This window comes from Oryctolagus cuniculus, chromosome 19, assembly GCF_964237555.1.
Source record: "Oryctolagus cuniculus chromosome 19, mOryCun1.1, whole genome shotgun sequence".
Classification (NCBI taxonomy): Eukaryota; Metazoa; Chordata; class Mammalia; order Lagomorpha; family Leporidae; genus Oryctolagus; species Oryctolagus cuniculus.
The window spans coordinates 40,723,797-40,750,374 of NC_091450.1; the positions used below are offsets into that span (position 1 = coordinate 40,723,797).

The 26,578-nt window shown below is 66.0% G+C and overlaps 2 protein-coding genes and 1 long non-coding RNA gene across 6 annotated transcripts; 2 read left to right on the plus strand and 1 right to left on the minus strand.

Moving 5' to 3' along the window:
• On the plus strand, window positions 1-3,290 carry BHLHA15 (basic helix-loop-helix family member a15). Its single transcript, XM_051839020.2, has 2 exons — window positions 1-155; window positions 722-3,290. The coding sequence occupies exons 1-2, from the start codon at window positions 68-70 to the stop codon at window positions 1,324-1,326; spliced, it is 693 nt and encodes a 230-aa protein (XP_051694980.1). The 5' UTR covers window positions 1-67; the 3' UTR covers window positions 1,327-3,290.
• TECPR1 (tectonin beta-propeller repeat containing 1) lies at window positions 3,285-26,573 on the minus strand. Of its 4 annotated transcripts, XM_051839017.2 has the most exons (26): window positions 26,432-26,573; window positions 23,469-23,536; window positions 23,002-23,237; window positions 22,559-22,741; window positions 22,260-22,382; window positions 21,450-21,575; window positions 18,413-18,587; window positions 18,111-18,211; window positions 17,505-17,606; window positions 16,338-16,483; window positions 14,145-14,611; window positions 13,691-13,836; window positions 13,012-13,167; window positions 12,392-12,541; window positions 12,143-12,300; window positions 11,226-11,353; window positions 11,016-11,118; window positions 8,879-8,975; window positions 8,700-8,779; window positions 7,917-7,973; window positions 7,434-7,614; window positions 6,946-7,081; window positions 6,517-6,609; window positions 4,467-4,573; window positions 4,229-4,348; window positions 3,285-4,149 (listed from the first exon to the last, which is right to left on the minus strand). In XM_051839017.2, the coding sequence occupies exons 3-26, from the start codon at window positions 23,224-23,226 to the stop codon at window positions 4,036-4,038; spliced, it is 3,474 nt and encodes a 1,157-aa protein (XP_051694977.2). In that variant the 5' UTR covers window positions 23,227-23,237; window positions 23,469-23,536; window positions 26,432-26,573; the 3' UTR covers window positions 3,285-4,035. The 4 variants fall into 4 exon arrangements, 1 of the variants encoding a protein (XP_051694977.2); XR_011384539.1 differs by lacking the exon at window positions 3,285-4,149 and having other exon boundaries at window positions 4,306-4,348; window positions 4,467-5,734; window positions 5,786-6,609; XR_011384538.1 differs by lacking the exon at window positions 3,285-4,149 and having other exon boundaries at window positions 4,306-4,348; window positions 4,467-6,609.
• On the plus strand, window positions 23,194-24,825 carry LOC138846983 (uncharacterized). Its single transcript, XR_011384541.1, has 2 exons — window positions 23,194-23,345; window positions 23,439-24,825. It is a non-coding gene; the product is annotated as an uncharacterized lncRNA (long non-coding RNA).
• Window positions 26,574-26,578: the final 5 nt, after the last annotated feature.

Genomic DNA, 26,578 nt, shown 5'->3' on the forward strand with positions numbered 1-26,578 from the left:
GCAGGTGTCGCCGCCGCCCCCACTCCCGACAGCCGGCCCCGCCCGAGGCCCCGCCCAGCTCATTTGCATGCGCGCGGCCCCGCCCGGGGCGGCTAAAGCGACGTGTCCTTGTCCCCCGTGGACAGCTTCGGCGCGTGCAGCCGCGGATCCCCCAGGTAACGAGGGGGCTGGGGGGCGGGCCGAGGGGGCTGCAGGGAGGGGTCGCCGCGGCGGGACGGGGCGGGGGCGGGGGAAAGGCCAAGGAGACTCGCTGCTGGGTCTGGAACCCCCGCGGGGGGACCACCCACGTGCTGGGGCCGGGTCGCCTCTGACCTGCCATGGCTGCCCCAGATCCACAGCGGACCCGGTCCAGTGCTGTCCCTGCGGGTGTCACGTCCAGCAAGGTGGTGACTGTGGTCGCTGCCCTGCCCCTGGGACAGACAGGAGGCTGCTCGAACCCGGGACCTGGGCAGTGCAGAGGTCCCTTAAGCCCAGGGTCAGTGAGGGGCAGGGGACCTGGGAAAGGTTGCATTTCAAGCCTCCCCCCTGGGGGGAGACAAGATCAGTGGGGATCAGCGGAAGGACTTGGGGGTGGGGCTTGTGTCAGCGAGGGCCCTGGGGACCCTGTGCACCAAGTGGTCAGCTGCCCAGGCTATCTGCAGGGGGAACTGATGGGGTCGGCTGCCCTACTGTCCCCCAGCCGAGCCAGTGACCACAGAGGGGCCCGTGTTGTGGATTTCAGTTTCGAGGGCCACCACCTCCTGGGACCACCCGACCCACAGAGCCATGAAGACCAAGAACCGGCCTCCCCGGCGCCAGGCCCGGGACACCGAGGTCACCGCGGGGGAGCGGACGCCGGACGGGCCCCAGGCAGGCGCGGGGCCTGAGCTGGCCAAGGGTCTCCGGAGCAGGGCGGCCCGGGCGGCAGGGGCGCGGGCCGAGGGCGGCGGGCGGCGGCGGCCGGGCCCTGGCGGCCGGCGGGAGAGCAGCGTCCAGCGGCGGCTGGAGAGCAACGAGCGGGAGCGGCAGCGCATGCACAAGCTCAATAACGCCTTCCAGGCGCTGCGCGAGGCCATCCCACACGTGCGGGCCGGCAAGAAGCTCTCCAAGATCGAGACGCTCACGCTGGCCAAGAACTACATCAAGTCGCTCACCGCCACCATCCTGACCATGTCCAGCGGCCGCATCCCAGGCCTCGAGGCGCCGGGCCCCGCGCCGGGCCCCAAGCTGTACCAGCATTACCAGCAGCAGGCGGCCGGCGGCCCGCCCGGTGCCGCGGAGCACCAGCCCCAGGGCCACCTGCACAGGTACTCCACGCAGATCCACAGCTTCCGGGAGGGCACCTAGCCCAGCGGCGGGCAACCCGCTCACCCCAGCCCTGCCCTCCGCTCTGCCAGCCCCAAGCTCCAGCCCCCAGCACCTCTGCTACTCCCCAGCTCCTCCCACCAAAGCCTCAGACGCTTCCCCGGAGCCACTTCTCCCGCCCTCCGGGATGAACAAGGGGCTTCGTCAAGGCCTCGGCTCTGGGCAGCGAGAGGCCGGCCCTGCAGGCGGGCCTCCGGGTCCTGCTGCTCGTGGAGCCCTGTGGAGCCCCGTGGACCAGGCCTTGGCCTAGGCAGCTCAGCTCCGCCCTGCAGCCCTGAGTGACTCGCTCCCGGACAGGGAGAGAGATTCCAGGAAACCCTCGATCCCTTGCAAGTTTCCACTGAGGCCTCGACGCGGGGGGCCCTCCTCCAACCGGCATCACAGGCTGCACCGGGCCGGAGGTGCATCAGCCTCGTCGCTGGGGCCCGAAGCAAGCCCGGCAAAGCCCAAAGCCCTCCGGGTGGTGTGGCCAAGGCAGACTGTCCTCAGACACCCTCAGACTCGTTCCAAACAGGGGGGCAGCAGCACCCCCTAGGCCGAGTGGGGCCTGGGTCTGCAGCCCTGGGGCCAAGGGGTGCCAAGGAGATGGGGCCGGAGACAGAGCTGGGTTGTCTCCAGGGACACAAGCGCCCCCAGAGACCCCAGCAGACTCATTCATGACATCTTTCTGTGCCCAGGTGGGACTGTCCGAGCATGGGCAGTGTGGGCGGCGGCGGGGGGGGGGCTCATAGGACCTCAGGATGTTCGCGGCTGCAGGTCTGGGGTGGGTTCTGGGGGTGTTGGGGTGGTGGTGGCCGGAGCTTCCCTCCCCCACCCGAGGGAGCTTGGCAGGTGCCGCTGCCCGGAGCTCAGCTTCCTCCTGTCGGGGCGTTCCTGCCTCACGGGCTCTGGCAGACTTGGCCACTTTGCTGGCAACCGTGCTGGCATTTCCCTTCCCTTGTCCCTCTGCCCAGAGCTGTGCCAGAGGCCCTCAGGGCCCGGCCCCCTCCCCCACCAGGCACCGCGGGCAGGGCCAGGCAGCCTCGCCCTCCTCGACCTCAGGGTCGGCCCCGGCCACGCTCAGTGCGGCAGGTGGCTGGCGGCAGCGGCCCTCAGTTCCTGCAAGGTGGCCCGGGGCACAGTGGTCTCCCGTCCGATCGTGTGCCATTCCTGCTGGCCCCTGGAGGCCTGGACCGGGCCCACTGCCCCTGCCGGTCTTTGTTTCAAGTAAGGTGGGAATCCCGGGCCTTCTGGGTCCGCACCTCAGGGGTGGCCGCTGCAGGAGGTCGGCGGTCAGGGCGAGCCTGGGCGGGGCACGGCTCTGAGCTGAGGGTGGCTGGGGCCCGGCGTGCCCTGCTGTGGGGGCCTCCCCAGCGGCCGGGGACAGGCAGGCTGCCACAGCCCGGGCAGTTGCCGCTTCCTGCTGCGCCCCTGAACTTGCTGACAAGACCCTGGGCTGCAGGCCCCTGTGCCTGGTGCTGGCCACGCCCGGCGGCCCAGCCAGGGGCTGTGGTGTGAAGGAGCCTGAGTGTCCACAGGCCCGCTGCAGGGAACTGGGGCCAGGCTTGTGCCTGGCTGGGGAGGCCGGTGGCTGGGTCTCTCTCAACCCTGGCCCTGGCCCAGGCTGGACTCCTGTCCCGTGGGGTTCCTGCTGGGCCCGGCTGTGCCCGCAGGCTGCTCTGAGCCGCCGCCTCGCCACCACGGGAGCCCGACTCGCAAATTCTCTGTGTGGGAGAACCGGTGATTGTGTTGCAAACGGTCCTAAATGACCCAAACTTGTCTTGTTTTTCTAACGACCCCTCCAAAGTGCTGGTGGAATTGGCGCGGGGTGGAGAACCTGAGTTAGAAGGTCACGGGGCAGTGTCCACTTCTGCCTGCGTGCGCAGTTGCCCGGGGCGCTGTGCGTTGTAACCACGCTGTATCGGTAATGGTAATAATGATAATAATAAAACAGCAGGCCGTTTGCACTCTGGTGTGAATTTTTATTGACTCCAGCAACTCCTCAGTGCTGGGCAGTTGGTGAACACAGCCACCGGGGAAGAGGCAGCGATGGCCTCGCGCCGCTCCCGCCAAGGCCACGTCCACAGTCACGGCTGAACGGACACCATCGTGGGGAACAAACACAACGCCCACAGAAGACCTGACTCCGAAATGTAAACAGCGCCGCCCGCGTGGCCGCCGGCCCCGCCCACTTCACACCTGGTCCCACCCAGGCTGACCCACACGGTGCAGCAGGATGGGCAACAAGGCGGGGCCGGACTGCCCCTCCCGACGGCCAGACAGCCAGGACGCGCACCCGGGGCGCCCTGGATCACTCCAGCGGACGCGCACACGGGGTGCCCGGTGACCCCAGCGGGGAACCCGCACAGGCGCCACCCACGAGGCTGACAGGTGCTCTGCGACCGACGGCCCTGCTCGCATCCGATGACGCCTGCGGGCTCTGGGACGCGGCTCGCGCCCACGGGCCCCCTGCCACGCGCCCGCGCCCACGCCCACGGGGCGCCCCCCGGCTAGCCCCACACTTCGGCAGGGGCTCCCGGCCCGGAGGTGGGCGGTGGAGGGGGCGGGGCCTTGGCCAAGCCCGCCCCCGCGAGCAGGGCACGTGCAGGGCGCATGCGGACGCGTGGACGGAGCTTCACGCTGCTGGCGTGGACGCGGCGACCCCAGCACGGCGTGCAGCTCCGCGCGGGCCCTGGGAGGTGAGCGGCGGCCTCAGCAGCACACGGGGCCCGGGGCTTCCTGCGCGGCGCTCGGCTCCTGCGCCCGGCACGCGCCCCGCGCCGCCCTGGTGGCATTGGCCCGGACGGAGATGTGGTCCCAGCCTCCCTGGGGGGCGAGAGCGGGGTCAGCGGGGGCACCGCGGCGCGGGGGCCTCCGCCGACCCCTCCGCGGCCCCCCCGCTCACCCCGATGCCGTAGTCCCAGCCCTGGCCCCTGGGCTCGTGCGGCTGCACACCCGTGCGGTGGCACACGGTTCCCCGGCTCAGGCTGTGGCTCCCCTGGACCTTGTCGGCGATGACCCAGACCTGGAACGGCACGCGCTGAAGCTGCGGCCGCGCCCCGCAGGTCCCCGGCGCCCCGCGCCCCCCGGTCCCCGCGCCCCCCGGGTTCCCGCGCCCCCCGGTCCCCGCGCCCCCGCCCGACCTGGTCCAGGGGCCCCACGGACACTCTGCGCACGTTGTTGGACACGTGCTCCCAGCTGGAGCCCTGCGGGTAGCTGGGCGTGATCCCCGCGCGGTACCACAGGTTTCCTGCGGGGAGACCAGGGCTCAGGACCACGGCCGCCGCCCCCGGGGGCCTGGCGCCCGCCTGGCTCTGGGCAGCGGGGGAGGCCTGGCCTGGGGTGGAGGCCGCGCCTCCTGGGCCTCTCCGCGCGCCCGAGAGCCTCCGCACCCCGGGCTACTCCTCACCCTGGGCTTCTCCTCACCCCGAGAGCCTCCACACCCTGGGCTTCTCCTCATCTCTGAGAGTCTCCACACCCCCAGTCTCCGCACCCTGGGCTTCTCCACACCCCTGAGAGCCTCCACACTCCGGGCTTCTCCTCACCCCCTGAGAGCCTCCGCACCCCCAGAGTCTCCTCACCCCTGAGAGTCTCTGCACCCCGGGCTACTCCACACCCCGGGCTTCTCCACACCCCTGAGAGTCTCCGCACCCCCAGTCTCCTCACCCCTGAGAGTCTCCGCACCCCGGGTTTCTCCACACCCCTGAGAGTCTCCACACCCCTGAGAGCCTCCTCACCCCTGAGAGCCTCCGCACTCCGGGCTACTCCACACCCTGGGCTTCTCCTCATCTCTGAGAGTCTCCACACCCCCAGAGTCTCCGCACCCCGGGCTTCTCCACACCCCTGAGAGCCTCCACACCCCTGAGAGTCTCCACACCCCGGGCTTCTCCTCACCCCTGAGAGCCTCCGCACCCCTGAGAGTCTCCACACCCCGGGCTTCTCCTCACCCCTGAGAGTCTCCACACCCCTGAGAGTCTCCATACCCCGGGCTTCTCCTCACCCCTGAGAGCCTCCACACCCCGGGCTTCTCCACACCCCTGAGAGTCTCCATACCCCGGACTTCTCCTCACCCCTGAGAGTCTCCGCACCCCCAGTCTCCTCACCCCTGAGAGTCTCCACACCCCGGGCTTCTCCACACCCCCGAGAGTCTCCACACCCCTGAGAGCCTCCTCACCCCTGAGAGCCTCCGCACTCCGGGCTACTCCACACCCTGGGCTTCTCCTCATCTCTGAGAGCCTCCACACCCCCAGAGTCTCCGCACCCCGGGCTTCTCCACACCCCTGAGAGTCTCCACACCCCAGGCTTCTCCACACCCCTGAGAGTCTCCACACCCTGGGCTTCTTCTCACCTCTGAGAGTCTCCACACACCTGAGAGTCTCCACACCCCCGAGAGCCTCCACACCCCGAGAGCCTCCACAGCCCGAGAGCCTCCACACCCCGAGAGCCTCCACAGCCCGAGAGCCTCCACAGCCCGGGCTCTCACTGCCCACAGCAGGAGTCTGGGCGGCAGCCATCTCTGCCTCATAATTGCCCCATTGTGCTGGGCGGTCTGCGTCCTTGTCCTGCCGAGGTGGAAGCTGAGGACAAAGCGTGTTTTGAAGGCGGGGGAGCCGGGGGAGCCGGGGGAGCCGGGGGAGCGCCGGAGCTGGAGTGAGCGGCTGGGTCTCAGCCTGCTGCTGCCCTCTCGTCGCTGGGCACAGGGTCTGGGAGGGAGCTGGCCAGAGCCCTGCCTGGGGGAGCGCGGGGCCCAGGGGTGCTCCAGCGCCAGCCTGCACGGCCCTGAGGGCTCTGGCATCTCGGGCCTGCGCAGAACCTTCTAGAAGACTCTCCTCGGGGGTCACCCCGGCCTTGATGCTCGCTGTGCCCAAGGCCAGTGCGAGTGACCAGCACTCTGCTCTCTGCCCAGGCTGGACTCAGCTGCTTGGGGCCAGTGCCCTCCAGCCCTGGGTGGCCCTGGCTGGCGTCTGGTTATGAGGGGTCTCTGCGGGGGATGCACGGCAGTGCTGCTCCGCCCTGGCCCGGGCCCGGGCCCTGGGCGCCTCCTGAGGGCCAGGCTGGGCTGCAGCTCAGGGTCCTGCCTCTGCGGTGACCTAGACTGCGGCGCGTCACACTGACACCTGGGGCCCTCGCGACCGGCCCTCCGTCCCGTCAGAGCCCCCGGGCACAGCCACGGGCCGCGGCAGGCCCACTTGCCATTCTCATCCAAGGCGAACACTGACGTCTGGCCGACAGACACCTGGAGCAGCCTCTGCTTGGCGGGAGGCGGGATGTGGTACCAGCAGTCGCCTGCCGCGGGAGAGCTGGGTGAGGGCGCCGCCAGGCACCCACGACGCCGCGGCCTGGCCCAGGCCACCCCAGGGCCCAGATGGGCCAATCTCACCAAGGTGACAAAGGGACTGCCCTCAGAGCCACTGTGCAGAGGGAGCCGCGTGCGGCCCGCACCCGAGCCTCTGCCAGGGCCCCTGCGGGCCTGGCCTGGGCTGACAGCTGCCAAGACACCCAGTGGCTCCGAGCCACACGGCCGCCCTGTCCCCGGGGATGACCATCCCACAGCCTGGCCCTGTGGACAGGACCCTGGCTACAGCCAGCAGGCGCTGGGGGCGCAGGGAGGGAAGCACTCACCGGCCGGCTTGGCGGGGGACACGGAGCCCCGGTAGAAGGCCGAGCCATCTCTGGCCACGGCCCACACCTGGTAGCAGGCCCCGATGGAGATGGAGGTGAAGGGCTGGTCGGTGCCGACGTGCAGCCAGGAAGAGCCCTGGGGATGGGTGAGGTGGGCACTGTGGGAGCCACCAGGGACACCAAGCAGGCCTCCCCCTGCAAGCCCAGGGTCCTGCACCTGAGCTTGTGCCCCCGGTGGGCAGGGCAGGGGTAGGTGGCGGGGTACAGGCTGCACAGGCCCAGCCTGATGTCGCTCCCTAGTCAGGCCCCGGACCCCTCCCACAGGGAAGGTGACAGCTGTGCACCACTGTCCCCGTGTCACCTGGGCCCCCGCTCCTGTGGCAGCCTCGCCCCCTGCACTGCCACCCGTGGGATCTTTCCTGGGCAGGCCCGGGAGCCCTGAACACAGCCTGATTCCGGGAGGAGCCCGCTAGGCCCACGGGGCTCACCGCGGGGTTGAGCTGGGACACGCCCAGGCGGCACAGCACGTCCCCTTTGTCGCTGACCGCCCAGAGTGCGATGCTGTGCCTGCACCTGTCGTCCGGCGTGCTCTCCGGGATGATGGACACGTCCCCGAGGGCGATGGGGGCCACCTCCAGCCAGGGCCCGCTGGTCACCAGCTTGCATTTCCTGTGCCGGGAGAGACGGCTGAGCCCAGGACCCCGAGCTGAGCGGTGGGAGCTCCCTGATGCGGGAGCTTGGGGGTGCGGGGCCTGGTAGGGCAGGGACGGTGGCCTCCTCCGCACCCAGCCCCCCGCTGGGCCGCGGCCCTGTCCCCGAGCGGAACATGCCAGTGACATTTCTGTTATTTGTTCTACAGAAAGCCGAGCGCGCTGGCAGCCTGCGGGTATTTCCTGGGCTGACATTTACTCTGCCCCCGCCTCCCCCCTCCCATTCCCCCCCTGGAACCCAGGCTGGGGGAGGGGGCGCACCTGGCCCAGCACCTTCTCCTGACGAAGTCCTTCATGGTTTTGTACCCGTGGTAGGATCTGCAAGAGGAAGACGTGAAACCGTGACCACCTTCTGGAAGCTCCTGGAAAAAAGACACTGGAGCCGTTCCGAGGCGAGGTCAGCGCACCCAGTCCCCATGGAGGCAGGGGTGTGGCCCTGGCCTGGCAGCAAGCCCCGCCCCCCCATGGCTTGTGGCCTCCTGGAGATGGGGTCTCTGTAGGGTGAGGGTTTTTGCTTTGTGCAGTAAGTAGTCGGAGCCCTTCTGAGGTGAGGGTGAGGGCCACTTGAGGGCCTAGCTTGGGTGGAGGGGTGGGCCTTGGGTTAGCCCAGCCCCTGGGACCCGCCCCCCACCAAGGTGTGCTCAGAGGCCAGGAGGCCCGGGCCTGGCTCATGCTCTTTTTTGTCCGTCGTGTTCCGACAGGACACGACTCCAGTACTGGGAGGCCCTGAACACTACGCACTGGCCATGTGGCTGTCACTGCTTCTCTGTTCACCACCTGCCCGAGCACACGGGCCCCCATCGGAGGGGCTCGCACACCCCCGGCCCAGGGCACTGCGTCCTGCCATCCAGCCCTCCTAACTTGGTGTTGCAGGGGTGAGGCCAGGTGTGCAGGTGGAGCTCCTCTGCCACCCCCACCCTGCAGCAGTGGAGGGGCCAGGGGGCCTGGAGCTCCCTGTGGATGAGGGGCGGAGCTCAGCCCGGCAAAGTGGGGAGGGCCCCGGGGGCCACGTGCCCAGGGAGCTGGCCCAAGAGAGATGCTCACGCAGGGAAGTCGCTGGCGTACTGCCAGCCCTCGGGGTCGGTGCCACCAGCAATGCTGAAGTCCACGGCCCAGTCTGAGACCTGGGGAGGAGGGGTCTGTGAGGACTGAGCCCCTAAGTCCAAGACCAGCCAGAGGCCTGGGGAAGGGCTGCGTCCGTGGGGACAGGGCACAGGGCTCACCCAGGTCCACTGCGGGGACGGGAGCTTCGTGTTGGCCTTGGTGCACTCCTGCAGCCCCGAGGCGTCGCTCCACATGTAGCGGTCAGTGGGCAGGCCCCTGGGCAGGACGACAAGGGCAGGTGACGAGAGAGGACTGGGAACGGGTCCCTGGTGGGCCCCTTCCAGCCACAGGACAAGCGGCCTCTGGTCACACTCACTCCTGGGAGGAGGGCGAAACCAGGACGGCCCCTGGCGGGAGGCAGTGGGGCACCCCACATCACCCAGTGTCCCCGCCAGCTGCAGCCCGGCCTGGGAGCCGCCCCCCAGATGCGGATGCCCTGAGCCCCTGCTGTGGGGTCCCTGCAGACAGGGTGGCAGAGCTGGTCAGGGCAGGCCGTCCTCCAATGCCCTGGTGTCCTCCCAGAGAGCGGGGATGTGGACCCCTCCCAGCCCTGGGCAGGAACCAGCCCTGGCCACACCGGGGTCTTGGAATTCAGCCTCCCGAGCTGAGACGGGACATCTGTTTGTGGGTGCTCAGTGGTAGGCACCAGGGGACACCGCGGTGGCAGTGAGCATGGGGCCAGGTCTGGGGTTGAGCTTGGGCTTGTGGCTTCCAGTGTGGCCCTTGGGTTGTCCCTTATGGGGGCACTGCCCTGCCCCGTGCTTCCAGGCGTAGGGGCGGCCGTGGGCATGGACGGGACGCCTGGTGGTGGGGTGGCCCCTGGGGGAGATTTTGGAAGTGTTTCCGCCCCGCCTTGGCACAGTGCCAACCCCAACCCTCTGCGTGAGTGGCGTCAACAGAGAGACACACAAATGTTTACACACTGGGAAATCCCGAATTGTTCCCTGTGACGGCGAAAGGTCACAGACGGCCAGTGCCCGTGAGCCTCAAATAAGTAACAGTGTTTAAAAAGCAGAAACCAGGTAAGCGGAGGCGCACTCTTTACGCTAAGACAGCATTGCTGCGTGGATCCATCAGCAGACCCCAGGTCACCCAGCTAAGACCCCGGTGGGTTCTGAAGACCCTGCCGGCCGCTGCTAGAACTCATCTGGAGGAGTTCAGGGAACGGACAGACACCGCTGAGAAGCCGAGAGGATCTGTCTGCCCAGGGCCGAACCGTGCAGGGACGCCAACCAGACCGGGAGGAAATGTACAGCCTCATTGACCGAGCTGACGCCTCGGCCAGGCTGCAAGTGGAGGCTTCCAGACGCCACACAAGGAGACCAGAAGAAGGCAGACGCAGGAAGGCAGCCATGAGGGACAAGGACCCAGTGGACAAAGCTGGGGACAGGGCCAGCGAGAAGCTAGTCCGGGGCAGAGTTTGGGCTGATGGGTGAGCGAGTCTGACGCAGCTATGTGGGACCCTCTGTGAGGAGGGCCCAGCTGGGGACTTGGGGGCCCTGCAGACGCACAGATGCACGGTTCCCCCAGCCGGCACAGAGCGCGAGCCATCGGTGCCAGCAGCGCCCAGGGCACGGATGCCCCAGCTGCTGGCCAGGATGCAGCCCGGGGCCCAGCGACCTCACGCACACACAGACCTGTATTGAACAGAACAACCCAGAAACAGTGTGCTGTCAGCCCCACAGTCCTGGCCGTTAAAAGTCAAAAGACAGCTGGGCCTTTCACGCACAGCAGTTAAGGTGCCGGTGCCCCACTTCCAAGTACCCGGGTTCGGGTGCAGGTTCTGGCTCCCTGTCCCAGCTTCCCGCTCATGGGGGCCCTGGGGCAGCAGGGATAGCTCGAGTACTTGGGTCCCTGCCACCCACATCAGAGAACTGGGTGAAGCACCTGGCTGCTGGCCACTGAGGGCATTTGGGGAGGGAACTGGTGGATGGAGCGTGCGCTATCTGTCTCTCTGATAATGAAAACTCACCGCCAGGCATGAAAAGGGAGAGGACAGAATGGGCCACGCTGCCAGCAGCTTCTGTAGGGTTAACAGGTGGTGTCCGGGAGAGGGAGCAGGTGGTGAAGGGGCGGGGGTGGGGGGAGGTAGCGGCCTGGCCGTGTGCTGCCTTGGTGCTGATGGGCCTGGTGCTTCCGTGGCACCAACTCCAAGATGGAAGTGGTGTGTTGTGCACGGCACGTGTTGCACATGTTAGTGCGGGTGTGTGTTCCACTTAGAGATGGAAGGACAGCAGGGTGGCCCAGGGCACTCACCTGCTGGTGTAGCCCGTGACAGGGTTCCAGCGCTGGTTCTCGTAGATGTGGACGCTCTTCACGTCGGACTGCGTGTAGATGTTACTGGTGCTGCTGGCCAGGCCTGGGGGCAGAGGACGCCGTGAGGCCTGAGCGTGGCGGGGTGGGGGCTCTGGCTCTGCCTGCAGGGGTGAAGGTCACCTGTCGGCCAGGACAGGCACGGGGCCTCACCTTGGAAGCAGCCTCCGCCGTAGCCGCCTGTGTACACCCAGGCCGTGTGGTCGTAGCCAATGCCCCACACCACGCCCTGGCTGTTGGCTTCCACCAGCCGCAGGTGGCCTCCCATCTGCCGCCAGAACCTGGGGGTGTGGAGAGAGGGGTCGCTGTCCAGCCCAGCCCAGCTCTGGCCTCCGGCCCTCTGTGAGCCCCTCGCACCTCTGGCCTCCCACAGCCATGGCGTCCGACGTGTCCCCCACCCCTGGGTGGAGGGAAGTGAGAACACTCACAAATCTCCCTCCCTGGGGGCCAAGGTCACAGTGCCTGTCGGAGGCAGGGTCTCGGCCCTGGGACAGGATGGGCAGGAGCCTGCCTACCTGACCCCCCGAGCTACTGGATCGGACTGGGGTCGCTGCACCTTGGCAACCAGCTGGGGGCCTGGGGGTCGCCAGCTGGACTCCAGCACAGTCTCAGGCCCCTGTGTCCCTGCCCGGCCTCCTCCTGGGGACTCTGCTCACCCCGTTGCCCCAGGTGACCTCGGCCCCTCCACGGCCTGGCTGCTGGCTCCCGTCCACGGGGCCGCTGGGCCCCTGGACCTCCCTGGCACCCAGACACCCTTGCCCAGCAGCCCCACCCATGCCCGGGTTCCCCACTGTGCCTCCCTCTCCTCTCTGCTGCCAGGACCCCATGCAGCAGGGCCTCGGCAGGAGCTGGGAGCCACGGTGCGGGGGTGGGGGTGGGCAGCGACAGCTTCTCCACCCTGGGGCTGGGGCTCTGGGCCCGGCCTCCCACAGGCCCGGGGAGCAGCTGGGCATGCCTCTGGCCAGTCGGTGAGAAGCCAGGCCCTGGGTGGGCTCTTGTGCCACTGGGGCTCTCCCTTCTGGGACCACAAGCCCTGGGTGCTCAGGGGTCGGGGGAGGTCAGGCACTCACATCTGGTCGCAAGGCAGCAGGTGCTCGCCCGCCTCCAGGTCCGGGTTGGGCTCGCTCACAAAGATGTCCCCCTTGCAGGTGACAGACCAGAGGGCCTGTGGGGATGGGCGGCCCTGGACCCTCCGGCTCTCGCAGCAGGACAGGCTAAGCAGGGCGAGCTGGCAAGGGCACATGGCCGGTCACCACTTGGCAGGCTGAGGCCAGGCTGTCAACCTCGCCCCCAGCTCCTGGGGACCGCCGGCTGCTCACCCAGTCATTCATGTCCTGCTCGGTGGCAGCTGCCAAGCGCACCGGCCACCTCTGCCGCGTCCTCTCTGGGGTGTACAGTGCAAAGGAGTGCTTGGCCTCGTTCAGCACCGGGACCAGCGCCGTCACCTCATTCAGGAACACGTGCAGGTACTGTTCGGGAGGGGGGCACGGAGGGGCTGTCACGCACTGTGGAGCAGCTCGGCCGCACCGGGGCTCCCAGCCCGTGGTGAGCCCCCGCCCTGACACAGGACAGGGAGTGGGTGCTGCTGAGGGCCCTGTGGCCGAGCATGGCCAGTGGCACAGCCACACTTGGTGGACGTGCGCCTTTACGATATTTTTGGGGCTGGCTGACTGGCACCTGCCGCCTGTTGGGAGCGGTTGAGGTTTCGTTTTCCAAACCGGACCTCCCCCCATTTGAAAAATGAGAACTATGGAGGCTGTGGCTCAGGGCTGGCCCACATGCGCCCACCCCTGGCGGAGACCAGGAGCCGGTGCTTTGTGACCTGGAGCTGTGGATGCTGGACCGGGCACCTTGGGGCCTCCTGTCCCGGGGACCCTGTCCCTTGGGGCACCCCCAGCCCTGGGCAGCCCCCAGCCCCACGCCCCGCCCCTCCAGGCACCTTCTTCTCCTCGTGGACCACGTAGTAGATGAAGAGGATGCTGTCCCGGGCCCCGTCGTGCCCTGTGAACTGCTCCAGGGCCACGCGGACGTCCACCCATTTGTGGGGCTTCCAGTCGCACCACCACTGCAGGGCCCCGGTCTTCACCCACACCGACTGCGGCACAGGCACACACTGCACTCGGCCCCCGCCCAGCACCCCAGAAACCCCTGTCCCCGCCCCATGGCTCCCCCGATGTGGCAGGGTCAGCTGGGCGCTCGCAGCCCCCCACGCATGCTGGCGACAACTGTCGGCCCCCAGCCAGGGTCCTCGCCCTCGTCTCCTTCCCAGACAGCCCGGGGAAGGGCACAGTTAGCTCGTGTTCTCCAAGGGGAAACTGAGGCGTGAGGAGGGTCCACGGCTGCTCCAGCGGCAGGCACAGAGTGAGTCAAAGCTGGGCCCCCCACCCCTGGCCGGCAGAGAATGAAGCTGGACACATGAGTGAGGCTGACCTGTGACTTCCCTGCTCCTATGTGTGCCTGGGGGCCGCTGAGGAAGGCGGGAATCCTGGTGCCATGCCAGGTATGACGGAAAGGAGTTCACAGTCCTCCCTTGGGCAAGGGGCGGGCGGGATGCACCGCCTCCCTCTCCCCTCCAGCCCCCGGGGCACAGGCCTGCACGCCCCAGGGCCGGCGCGCACCTGCTCCACAGCCTGCTCGTAGTGTCGGAAGTTCTCCAGCTCCCGCTTGGTCCTCTCTGTGAGCTGCTGGAAGATCTGCTTCCTCCAGGCAGCCGTCTGCGCCGGCGTGATGGACAGGGACAGCGTCTGCACCGAGGGGGACAGGCCTGTGGGCAGCCAGAGCCTCAGGGCCAGGGCGTGCTGTTTCTCCCCACCCCTGTCCCCCCCAAATCGGCCCTCTCCTGCTAGCACATCCCGTCTCTGTGAAACGTCCCGCGTGTCCCCTCCCATTCCCGGTGACTGGCAATGGCCAGGGCAAGGCCGCAGGCCCTCTCCCCACAGCTCCTGCTGGCCACAGACGGGCCCCATGTCTGGGTCAGGCCAGCTCAGCACCCAGGGACGCGCCCTACTCCAGGCCTCACCACGCACCCACCTCCTCCCCCTAGCAGCCTCTGGGGCCCCTGAGGACACTCACCCGACTGGACAGAGAACCACTTGAGCACGGAGCCCGCCTCCACCGCACAGCCGCCTCCGGACACCCAGGCCCACAGCGGGTGGTCGGCCGCCCCACATGGCTCCTCCATGCCCAGGAGCCCCAGTGAGCAGAGGCCGGTGGGCTGGGGAAAGCTGGCTGCTGGGCAGCTGGGCCCTTTCGGGGGCTCCTTCAGGTCAATGTTGGTCCAGGGCAGCTCGGCCGGGCCAGGCTGTCTGTGCAGCCCTGAGACCTGTGCGGCCTCCCCGCTGCCCTGGGCCAGGCAGGTGTCCTGCACGGCACCTGCTTCTGTCCTGCTGGGCCCTGGGCCTGCACTCCGGGACGTGTCCCCTGGCTCCACGGACAGAGGATGCTCGGGTCCCAGCTTTTCCACCTCCGAGGAGGCATCGCTATCGCTGGGTGCAGAATCGCCACCTCCCCTCACCTCGTCGCCGAAGAAGCAGCCGGCACTGGGGATGAAACAGACGGCTGTCACTCTGTGTGGGGGATGTGCTGCCACCGTGACAGCCACGCGACCCAGGCAAGTCCCAGCATCCTGAGTGCACCTGGCCCTTCACCTGCGGCCCAGAGGATGGCTTAGTACCTGGGTCCTGGCCACCCATGTGGGAGACCCAACTGAGTTACTGTCCCCTGGCCTTGGCCCCAGCCTGGGGAGTGAACCAGCCGATGGAAAGCTCTGTTTGTGTTTCCAATGAGTGAAAACTGGTGATCTTAACAGTGTTAAAGCATATGGCTTTGTGGCACGTAGGACAGTCACAGTTCCCTACTCCAGGACCTGCACCCCCACACCCCAGGTGGCAAGCCCCGCCCCTTCACTTGCTCCCCCCCCCCCCGACCCTTCTGTCATTGGCTCTCCATCCCATGGTTGGCACATTCTGGACACTTCCTATAGAGGGAACCCTGGGGTCAGAGTGTGGCCTGGCTTCCTCCACTCGCGGTGTTCAAGGCCGTCCCCATGCAGCGTGTGGACCCTTCCATGGCCAGAGCCGGCTCCTATGCGTGGGCCCTGCACTGGTGGCCATGGTGGGTGGTGCTGGCTTGCGCGCCTGATTCTGCTTCCCTTGGCTGTGCACGTGCAGGTCGGGCGCCGACACAGAACCACTGGGCTGTTTTCCACAGCGGCCACACCCGCTTACTTCTACCGCCGTGGATGAGACTCCAGTCTCCAGGAACCCCAGGGTCCATGTGGCGGTCTTTCTTGTGAGTGACAGCTGCCCTGGGGGTGTGTGGGTGTCTCTGTGACCAGCCCGAGGAGCTTCCTGCCCGTGACTGGCGCCGTGGCCTCTGGAGAAAGGCCTGTCCAGGCCTAGGCCGACCCTTGTTCCGCTGGGAGACACTGCGGATTCGAGGTCCTGGGTCCTCCCTAATCCAGGATTCCCTCCATTCTGGGTGGTCTTTGCTCTCTCCCGAGAGGGTCCTCTGACTACTACAGTGTTCCCTGTTGGGGAAGCCCAGGGCGTCTGGGTGCCTCCGAGAAGCCACAGCTGAGGCTGAGGGTGTGGGGTTTTCTCAGCTGGTTCTGGTGGCTGCTCCGAGAACCACCAGCTGAGGGGACTGAAGCGCAGGTGAAACCCAAGCGAGCGCCCACTCAGTGGTGGTGGCCCTGGCCCTGGGGGTCACGGCGCATGGGGGGCAGAGGGGTCGTCTCACCAACGCCTGCGACAGCGGGACAGCTGAGGCATCCCCAGCCGAGTCCCGGGTCACTGCCTGCACCGTCAGACCGGCCATAGGCACAGCTGGAACCTGCCCACGCTCCTTGGACCCACGGATCCTGAGGTGTGGTCCCCAGACCTGCAGCAGCAGCGTCACCTGGGACCCCGTGAGAAATGCCAAATCCCAGTGGCACTGTGTCAATGTGGCCCAGATGCACGGCCCTCCGAGACACCTTCCTGGGCCAGAGACCTCCACCTTGTCCTGCTGCCCCTCGGATGGGATGGGGCTGGGGCTGAGCCTACCACCCCCAAAAGAAGCCTTCTCCCTCGACCTTGAGGCCTCAGAACCAAACGGCCAGTGCCCGACTCCATCAGAGCCTCCCAGCCGCACCCGCTCCGACAGCCCTGGGCAGCCACAGCCAGGTAGGAGCCGAGGCCCGGGGACTGCAGCTCTCACACACTTCCTCCTTTAGGGCCACAGAGAGCCCAGGCCGGGCCCCTCCGCCCTCCGGGCCCCGATCACCTGAGGAGGCTGGACGAGCTGCCCGAGTAGGACCGGTCGCATTCTCGGCCCGCGACGATGGCCGTCCACGTCTTCCCGCTGAGCTCACTGGGGGTGACGCCCTGGCGGAAGTACAAGGCTCGGTCCTCACAGCTGATGCCCCAGACCTGCAACCAAGGGGACCGTTTTGGAGGAGGCTGGGTGCAGAGCTGCGGTGGGGAGGGGGCGGGGAGAGCAGAGCAGGGACGGGGGAGCGCCCACGAGCGCCTGTGTTGGAGCTGGGGTGTTCACGGAGCGGGCGCCCAAGCCCAGTGCAGGAGGAGTGTGTGGGGGCTCGGCCCCCAGGCCAGGCTCAGCTGGGCCTCTCAGGGAGGGGCTGGTGAATGCTGGGCTGGGCTGCGAGCTCCACCTGTGTCCTTGTCTTGAGTGTGGCCCCAGCTAGAAGCTGGTCCCCAAGTGAGGCGGGCGGTCCTGGTCTTTATTAAGACGCAGAAGAACCTCCTGGGTTCTGGCCTTGCTTTCCGGGGAGAGTGGGTGGGCAGGAAGGAGGCTCTGCTCAGGGCCCCGGGGAAGTGGGCCGAGAACAACGCTGGCCTGGGACGGGACAACACAGCCGCAGCCTGCCCGGGGCCCAGCAGAGCCGGGGCGGGGCGCTTCCTGGGCAGGCTGTGCCCCCGTGCCTCTGGCTGCTTGGTGCTGTGTCATCAGGGGTAGGGGTGGAGAGGGTGTCAGGGGCAGAGGGAGCCCCGCCCCTCCAGCCCTGCCCCCCAGAGCTTCCAGCGCAGGGCACCGGGCGATGTCACCTGCTGTGCAGGGGCGGCATCCTTGGGACCCTAAAAGTCCCCAGACCTCATGATGTGCGAGGAGGCGGCCATGTTGGGGTATGCAGGGTGTTTAAGAAAAGCTGTATCCACAGAGAGAAAGTCGGGGGGTCGGTTCCATAGGTCACCAGCCCACCCAGCTTCACCCGGACTCTGCTCAGGGAAGCCTTTGGTCTCCAGGATGCGCGGCCCCCTGCCACCCCAGCCCCACGGGTTGTGCTCATGGCTCTGAGGGGGGGGGGGGGGCGGGCAGGGGGTCCCCAATCCTGGCCGAAGCAGCACCCTGGGCAGCTGGGAGTGTGCTCAGGGGACGCACTCGGGCCGGTGGGAGGGGGCGGAGCGACGCTGGTGGCCGCTGTGCGCGCACCTGGTCGTTGAGCCCCACGTTCACCATGGTCATCTCGCCAACCATCTCGATCCAGCCGGTGCCGCGGGGATTGTGGGAGTTGACGCCTCTCCGGAACCACACCTGGGAAGGGCAGAGAGAAACGTGCCCACCTGGGGGGTGGCGGAGACAGGCGTGAGTGGTCCCCCCACCCCAGGGTTCCCGTCACAGAAGGAAACGCGGCTCCAGGGCCTCCTCCACACCCCTGCCTCGTCTCCCCGTGCTCTGAAGCCCAGGTCCCTGGAGTGGGGGCCCAGGGTGAGCAGCCGGGTCCATGCTTTCTCCGGCTAGGGTGGCCTAAGGCTCTGGGACATTCTGCTGGCCAGGGAACCCCCTGACCTGTGGTTAGGAGGATGTGACACCCGCCTGATCCCCTGGAGGTGCCAAAGGGAGGAGGGCCCCGTGACTGTGCTGCCTGGACACGCTGTGACTTTGGATACCATACAGGGGCTCAGGGACCTGTGAGGGGCTGTGGGGTGAGGGGAGATTATGCGGCTCCAGGGCCGCGTTCAACAGCGCAGCTGGGGTCTGTTAGGAGGAGTTGAGGCCTCCCCTGGGTGTTGAGTGGCACCCGCATCCCTGCCTTACTTTCTGGTCCTTGGTGACAGCCCAGACCACGCTGACGCCCACGGAGACATGCAGGATTCCGCTGTCGGGCCCCGGAGGCTCCACGATGGACCAGGCACTTCCTAGTGGGCCCCAGAGAAAGCCCAGGGGCCTCCGTCAATCCTCCTGTCCCTGGCTTCCAGCCCAGGGACAGGACGCCAAGGTGCGCCCCTCCCTCTGCGGTCCCAGCTGGGGCCCACCCAGGGGTGGCCCATCAGCCTTGACGCCAAGGCGCGCACCCCTCCCTCTGTGGTCCTGGCTGGGGCTCACCCAAGGGTGCCCACCTTGGGGGTTGTTTCTGTTGATTCCTTCCCGGACCAGGGCCGGCCCCTCCCAGAGGACGGCCCACAGGAGGTCGTGGGGACCACAGCTGATCTGGGCCACCTCCCCCGGGCAGTCCACCAGGCTCCACAGTGAGCCCTCAGGGTTGGCGTGGCTGACGTCCTCTCTGTACCACACCTGGGGGGTGAGAGCAGGGCGTGGCCCTGGCATGCGTGCACTTGCACAGGTAAGCATGGGGCCTGTAGGGGAGGTGGGAGGGGACGGGGGACCCCACTGCTCCATCCAGGGCTCGTTCCCTCCCAAGTCCCTCTCTGCTCTGTCAGTTGTCCCCTGCCCCATGAGAAAATGTAAACCCTGGACATTGGTGGTCCTGGGAAAGACCCCCCCACATACCCCTTTACCTATATACACACCCCAAACCCCTACACACACATGCACACCCCACCACCACCCCACCCCAGGCTCCTTGGTTGCTCCCTGCCAGCTCAGGTTTCTGGCACCCTCTAGTGGTGATATGCTCTCAGTGGACACCGTCTCTAGGAGAAGCCCCAAACCCCTGGCCACAAGCATTGAACAGGTCCCCCCTTCTTTGCTCCTTAGCCTGGCGAGAGTGAAGACTGAGAGACACCGTCCTGTCGATGAAGGCATTCGGCTGCGTGTGGCTTCGCGGTTCCAGAGGGCGGGCGCCTCCCTCAGGCAGCAGGCTTCAGACTGAGGTGCCTGGCCCCCTGCTCCTGCCACTGCCCTTACGGCCAGCCCTGTGGGACCAGGCCCAGGCAGTCTCCACCTGCTGCCAGGTGGTCTCAGAGCCTGCCCTTCAGCTCCTTCCAGTGCTCAGAGCCTGGACCTGCTGCACCTGCAGCCCAGGGTGTGTGGGCCGCACTGGCTCAAACAGCACTGCCCTGTGGCCTGTTCCTCCCTGTTTGCGTTCAGGTGGGCCTGCCCCCTCCACTCCACACTTTAGCACAGCTCAGAGGAAGCTGGTTCGCCGGCACCCGGACCAAGCATGACCTGGAAGGACAGCCGGCTTCAGCACGAGCTCTGATCAGTGCAAGGGCAACTGCGGACCTGTGGTCAGTTGTGGTGAGCGTCACTGAACAGGCATCAGGTACGTATCTCTAGAGCCACGAGGACCACTGTGTGGCTGCTGCCGTCGGGCTGGTTTTATGTCTCTGCTGAACTTACATGTGCCCTCCTGTTTCTACACATCCACACACCCACCATCTGTTCAGCCACGATCCACCGTCTTCCCACATATCCATCCATCCATGGTCCATCCATCCATCCATCCATCTACCCACATACCCATCCGTCCATCATCCACTCTCCCACATATCTATCCATCCATCCAACCACCCGCCCACATATCCATCCATCCATCTGTCCATCTACCCACATATCCATCCATCCATCTACCTACATGTCCACCTGTCCATCTACCCACAAATCCATCCATCCATACACACATCTATCCATCCACCCACCCACCCACATATACATCCATCCATCATCCACTCTCCCACATATCTATCCATCCATCCAACCACCCACATACCCATCCGTCCATCATCCACTCTCCCACATATCTATCCATCCATCTACCTACATGTCCATCTGTCCATCTACCCACAAATCCATCCATCCAACCACCCACCCACATATCCATCCATCCATCCATCTACCCACATATCCATCCATCCATCTGTCCATCTACCCACATACCCATCTATCCACCTACAAATCCATCCATCCATGGTCCATCCATCCATCTACCCACATACCCATCCATCCATCCATCATCCACTCTCCCACATATCTATCCATCCATCCATGGTCCATCCATCCATCCATCCATCCACCCACCCACAAATCCATCCATCCATGGTCCATCCATCCACCCACCCACATACCCATCCATCCATCTGTCCATCTACCCACATACCCATCCATCCATCTACCTACATGTCCACCTGTCCATCTACCCACAAATCCATCCATCCATACACGCGTCTATCCATCCATCCAACCACCCACCCACATACCCATCCATCCATCCAACCACCCACCCACATACCCATCCATCCACCCATCCACATATCCGTCTGTCTATCCATCTACCCACATATCCATCCATCCATCCATACACACGTCTATCCATTCATCCATCCATCTACCCACATATCTATCAATCTACCATCCATCCATGTCCCTCCCATCTGTTCAGTCACCATTCACCCATCTACCCACATACCCATCCATCCATCTATCCACTCTCCCACATACCTATCTATCCATCCATCCATCCATCCATCCACCCACCCAACCACCCAAATACCCATCCATCCACCCACCCAACCACCTACCCACGCATCCATCTGTCCATCCATCCACATATCTATCCATCCGTCTATCCATCCACCCATCTACCCACATATCCATCCATCCACTCATCCATCTACCCACAAATCCATTCACCCACCCACATACCCATCCATCCATCATCCACTCTCCCACATATCTATCCATCCATCCACCCACATATCCACCCATCCATCCATCTATCCATCCATCCATCCATCCACATATCCATCTGTCCATCCATCTACCCACGTATCCATCCGTCCGTCTATCCATCCATCCATCTCCCCACCATCTAACCATCCATTCAGCCACACATTACCCACGCATCCCCCCATGCACAGTACCCCTTGGGAGTGTGAGAGGCAGCACAGGGACTGTGTCTGAGGAGGTAGCACTGCTGGCCCCTGAGCCCAGTACTCTGGGGGCCCTGGAGGAGGGACAGCCAGGTCCGGTGTAGGCTGAGGGGTCAGAGGCTGCCGGGGGGAGTGAGCCCCGGGGGCACTGGACAGGACGCAGAGGAGGGGGACCGTGGGGGCCCAGTCACATGCTGCCTGCTCGGGAAGCTCCAGGCGTTGGGACAGGAGGCGAGGAGCGGGCTCAGGGGCCGCACCTCAGGGAGGACCCGCAGACAGTGGCCCCACCCCCTTCCCATCAGGCCACGGGGACACGGGGCCTTACCTTCCCCTGCAGGGACACAGCCCACACTGACAGGCGGCCCACGGGCTCCTCGGTGATCTCCCACCCCCCCACCGAGAGGTCGTTGAAGGGGTCGGGCAGTTGCTTGGGGTCGTCCTTCGAGGGGATCTGAAACGAGGGGACAAGGAGGGGTGGCGCTTGTACCTGGTCCGTCCCTCCCCTGCCAGTCCCCGGATCAAGGCTCTACATTCTCCAGCAAGGCCGTCAGACTCCACAGAGCAGGCAGCGCTGGGACTGTGGGCTTCCGGCCCTGGGGCCCTCGGCCCTGCTTCTCTGTCAGGCACCAGGCCTGGACCGCCGTCCCTGAGTGGTCACTGCTGCTCCCGCCCGGAGGCAGGTGCTCTGCAGGGCCTCGGCTCTGAGCTGCCCAGAGGCCTGGCCACTGTGACAGTTCCTCACTGCGGGAGGGGCTGAGGACAGGGTGTGGCCCTTGATGGACACCAGGCAGTGTCCCGCCCTCAGCTCCTGTGGTCCCAGAGGTAGGTGGGGGGCTGGGCCGGCCGCCCTTCTTCCTGGCTGTGAATGCTTCCCTCCCCCACCCCACCCGGGCCCCGCCTCCCTGGTGGCTGGTTCTTCTGGGTGGGGGAAGGAAGGAGTGCCACCCTGAGCCTCCACCTGGGGCACAGTGGCTTGGAGACCTGGTCAGGAGGCATTCAGCGCTACCCTGGGTGGCCACCAAAGAGCCACCCAGGCCCCACCGCCCCACACTGGTGTGTGTGTGTTGGGGTGCGGCTCCCTGGGACCTGCCCACCAGGGGCTGCTGTGGCTGCCCCGCCCCAAGCCACACTGGACCTTGGCCCAGGCGTCCCGGGACTTGTATCTCCTGTACCGGATCCACTTGCGCCGCCGCACGCAAGAATTCCACTTCTTGTCTCTCGTGTAAGTGGCAGGAAAGTCGATGGCATACGTCCACCCCTGAAACGGCAGGGTAGGGGCTCCCTTAGGCCCTGGGGGGCGGGGTGGAGGGACTTGAAGGGCTGGGGCACAGATCAGACACTGCGGGGCGGGGCCTGGGGATGGCAGCGCTGGGGTCAGACTGGGCTCAAGTGCCCCTCCCCCAGGCAGCCATGGCGGGTCCCACGTTCACCTACCCCCTTCTCGGTGGGTTCCCCGCCAAAATTCTCGTCCACGTACCAGTCCGACTCCCACTCCCAGTGAGGCGAGGGCAGCGCCACCCCGTCCAGCGGCCGGGGCTGGAGCCCACTCACATCGCTCCACGGCCAGCGGTCACTCGGCAGGAGCTTCTCGCAGAAGCCGCTCATGGGGTTCCAGCGCTGAGGGCCAGGACACAGGGCAGGCCTTAGGGGGTCCAGGGCATCAGGGGCCCACGCACCACCCCTCACAAGCCGGTGCTGGCCACGGTGCCCCGAAGGGCAGGCTGCGGAGGGCGCGCCCGGTCCTGGGCGCCTGGAAACTGCCCACAGCCCACCCTTGGCGGACCCGGCCAGGCTACTTTTGTCAGAGACAAAACAGGGGCTCCCGCGCAGCAGCGAAGGGAGGGGAGCTGGGGCCGGGCGCAGGACGAGCAGGCCACCTGGTTCTCGTAGGCCTCCTCTCGGCGGCGGATGGGGACCTCGCTGGCACACACGAACACGTAGACCTGGTTGTCGCAGGCGATGCCCCAGCAGCATGCCGTGGTGGCACTGACACGCTTGAACTCCAGCTGCGCGTCCCTGCACGGCTCCCAGTACTGGCCCGTGGTAGACAGCGTGTGCACCCTCCCAAACAGGTCCACGGCCCACAGCACCGAGCTGGGCATGGCGGCGGCGGCTGCAGGAGAGTTGGTAGTGGGAGGGCGAGGGTCAGCATGCTGGCTCCCTGCCCCCTGGGACAGCCACACGAGCGGGAACCTGGGGACCCTCCGGCGATGGAGGCCAGGTGAGGCCCAGGCAGGACCTGGTTCCCAACGTGGGTTCCTTTTTATTTCTTGGCCTTTGCTACCCTCTGATTAGGGGGCTTTTTCCCTTGTAGGGGGAAGAGACGGGACAGCCGAGTGCTCACCTCAGCCCGGATGGACGCTCTTATTCTGTCATAGGAGAGGCCTTTTAAAAGTTCCCAGACAAGGAGTGCTGTGAAAAAAGCACGCATGGAGCTCAAGACTTCTTTGCACCAGAATACACATGTCTTTTTTTTTTTTTTTTTTTTCCTGGAAGAACCCTCAGATTTCCAGCAGCTGTTTTTCAGAAGGATAAATGAAAGCTGCCCTTTGTGTTTAGTGGGATCTCCTCCTGGCTGCCTCCCAGGGCCCCCTCCCAGGCCTGGCATCCCAGCCGCAGCCTGGTGTGGCCTGCAGGACATCGGGTCTGTGCTCCTCCCCTTCTGCCCATCTGCAGGCCTCTCCTTCTCCCCGCCTTTGCAGCAAGCAGCCAGGCTCTGCCGCTGACCCCAGCCCTGCTGGGGATGCCTCAGTTTCATTTCTGGGGTCCCTGGCTTCTGGAAGGAGCAAGCACACGTCCTCACTGTGGTCAGGCCACACGGCCAGACCCAAGGCAGCCAGACAAACCCAAGGCTGCTGGACGAGGACAGCAGGGAAAAGCCCACGAAAGGCTCTGCCCAGATTCACCCAGGGAACAGGACCCCAGGGCCGGGGCAGCAGAGAGCAGGCGGCCGGGGTGGAACCGGAGCTCCCAGGAGGCGGGCAGGCTGTTCAGGTGCCTGGAGGCCAGGGCCCGGCTGGTTTGCTCCTACATGCCGGCGCTCCAAGCAGTGACTGTGACCACAGCACGAGGAGGAGGTGTGTGTGCCACAGGCCGAGCAGGCTGTCGAGAAGTGAGGCGTGTCTCACCAACGCCAAGAAGAGGCGGCGTGTGGATTGAGAAGGGGGAGACTGGGGCTGGGGGCCAGGAAGACAGGAAGCAGAACAGGAGCCGTGCTTTGGGAAACACCCACGGCCGGAAGTAGAGACGAGGAGGGAGAGCCTGGGGAGAGGGCGCCCTGGCTGACTGGGGCAGCTGCACGCCAGCGTCGGCACCCAGTGCCCGGATCAAGGTCCCTGGGACGTCCAGCTTTCCTGTCTGCTCAGGCCAGAGCGTCCCTTCACGTTCCTAGTGACTGGGAGTGTTCAGAGCTGCCCAGAGCCTCCAGACCACACGCCAGGTGCCGGCCCCGGCCCTTTCTAGCACCCACCAAGGCTAAGCCAACGATGCTCTCTGTGCCTTCATTTCCTAACCTAACGCTGACCGACAAGCCTTGTAGCACAGAGCTTAAAATAGCGGCCAGTGCCCAGCAGGAACTCTGTGTCGCTGATGTCATTTTACTACTTGGCACCTGCTACCACAAACTGCCACTTAGCTCTCTTCTTCTGAAAACAAACAACATTTTGAAAGGCAGAGGTAGACTTTCTACCCGCTAGCTCACTCCCCAAATGCCCAACACAGCCAAAGCTGGGCCAGGCCAAAGCCAGGAGCCCGGAACTCCATCCACGTCTCCCACGTGGGTGGCGGGAACCCATGCACTTGAGCCATCATGTGCTGCCTCCCAGGGTGCCTCAGCCGGAAACTGGGTCAGAAGCAGAGCCTGGTGTGAGTCCAGGGGGTGCAGGCATCCCCTGAGGCACTAGAACCGCTGATGGTTCTAGAAAACACAGCAGGGTCCTTTCTGGGCAGCAGTGCTCTGCACACTTCTCCCAGCCTGGCTGAGTGTGTGGAAGTCTTCCTCGTAAAAGGCCAGCCCAAAAGTAAGGTGTTTCATTCTCAAGTCACACTTCATCGGGTCCTTTTAATATAGATCAGCCAGGGCTGGCACTGTGGTGCACTAGGCTAATCCTCCACCTGCGGCGCCGGCATCCCATATGGGCGCCGGGTTCTAGTCCCGGCTGCTCTTCTTCCAGTCCAGCTCTCTGCTGTGGCCCCGGGAGTGCAGTGGAGGATGGCCCGGGTGCTTGGGCCCTGCACCCCATGGGAGACCAGGAGGAAGCACCTGGCTCCTGGCTTCGGATCGGCGCACCACCGGCTGTAGTGGCCATTTGGGGGGTGAACCAATGGAAGGAAGACCTTTCTCTCTCTCTCTCACCCATAACTCTACTTCTATAACTCTACCTCTCAAATATATATATATATATATATTACATATATGTATATATATAAAAATCAGCCTTCGGGTTGGATGGAGACTCCGACTTCCGTTTGATGCACTGTCCTTCAGGGAAATGACTCAGCAGTAATTGCCATTAGCACCGAACCCCAGAAGGGCTGGGCTCGTGTTCACCAGCTCCTCCTAGAAGGGAGGCCCAGGCGCCGCTCACCGCCCAGCTAAAAGCTTTTAGCGACACCTCCTTGCTGCGTCTACCTGGGTGCAGCCCCCAGCCCCACACTCGCCACGCCCAGGCCACCTGTCCAGGGTTCCCCTGGCCACTGGCTCAGAGGACTGGTGAAAGGGGGCGTTGGAGCCCCTTGATTCTGGGACCCCCTCCCCCAACACACCAGGGGTTTCTATGTAGGATGAGCAATCTCCCCAAGAACCCCTCGGAGTCCGCCCCCAGAGAATTCGAGCGAGCGCCCAGCCCTAGGGAGCCGGAGGCGCGGTGCGACGGCCCCCGTGGCGCGCAGGTGGGCGACAGGTGGGCCCCCCGGCACTGCCCTGCCCCAGCTGGCTACGCTCATCCCGCAAGCGGAGCTGCTTCTCCCACCGCCGCCCAGGGAGAGCGCTGGCCACGAGCCCCCCAGAGCCCCGCTTCTCGCCTCGCTCCGCCCCGAAGCCCGGGAGCGCCGGCGGGTGTCAGCGGGAGCCGAGGGACACGTGGGCGTTCTTGCGTGGGGGGCGGGCAGCGCCCCGCGCAGGTGTGCAGGGGAGACAGCGCCAGGACGGCCCCCCCCAGCCTGGCCTGCCTCCCTCCCTCCGGGCGAGCGTGGGGGCGAAATCGGGGGTGAGGGGGAGAAGAGGCGCCGCTGCCCGGCCCCGACCTCCCCGGAGGGGCTGCACCGCCCGTGCCCGCCGCGGCGGAGGGGGCGCCGCAGGTCGCTCACCTGGGCCGGAGCCCCGAGGGGCGGGGTCGCGGCAGCAGCTCCGCAGCTGCGAATCCAGCGGGTCCGGCCCTCCCCGGCCCCAGGTGAGAGGGCGGGCCGGAAGCGGCCGTGACGCCGGCGCCCATTGGCCAGCCCGGCCGTGACGCG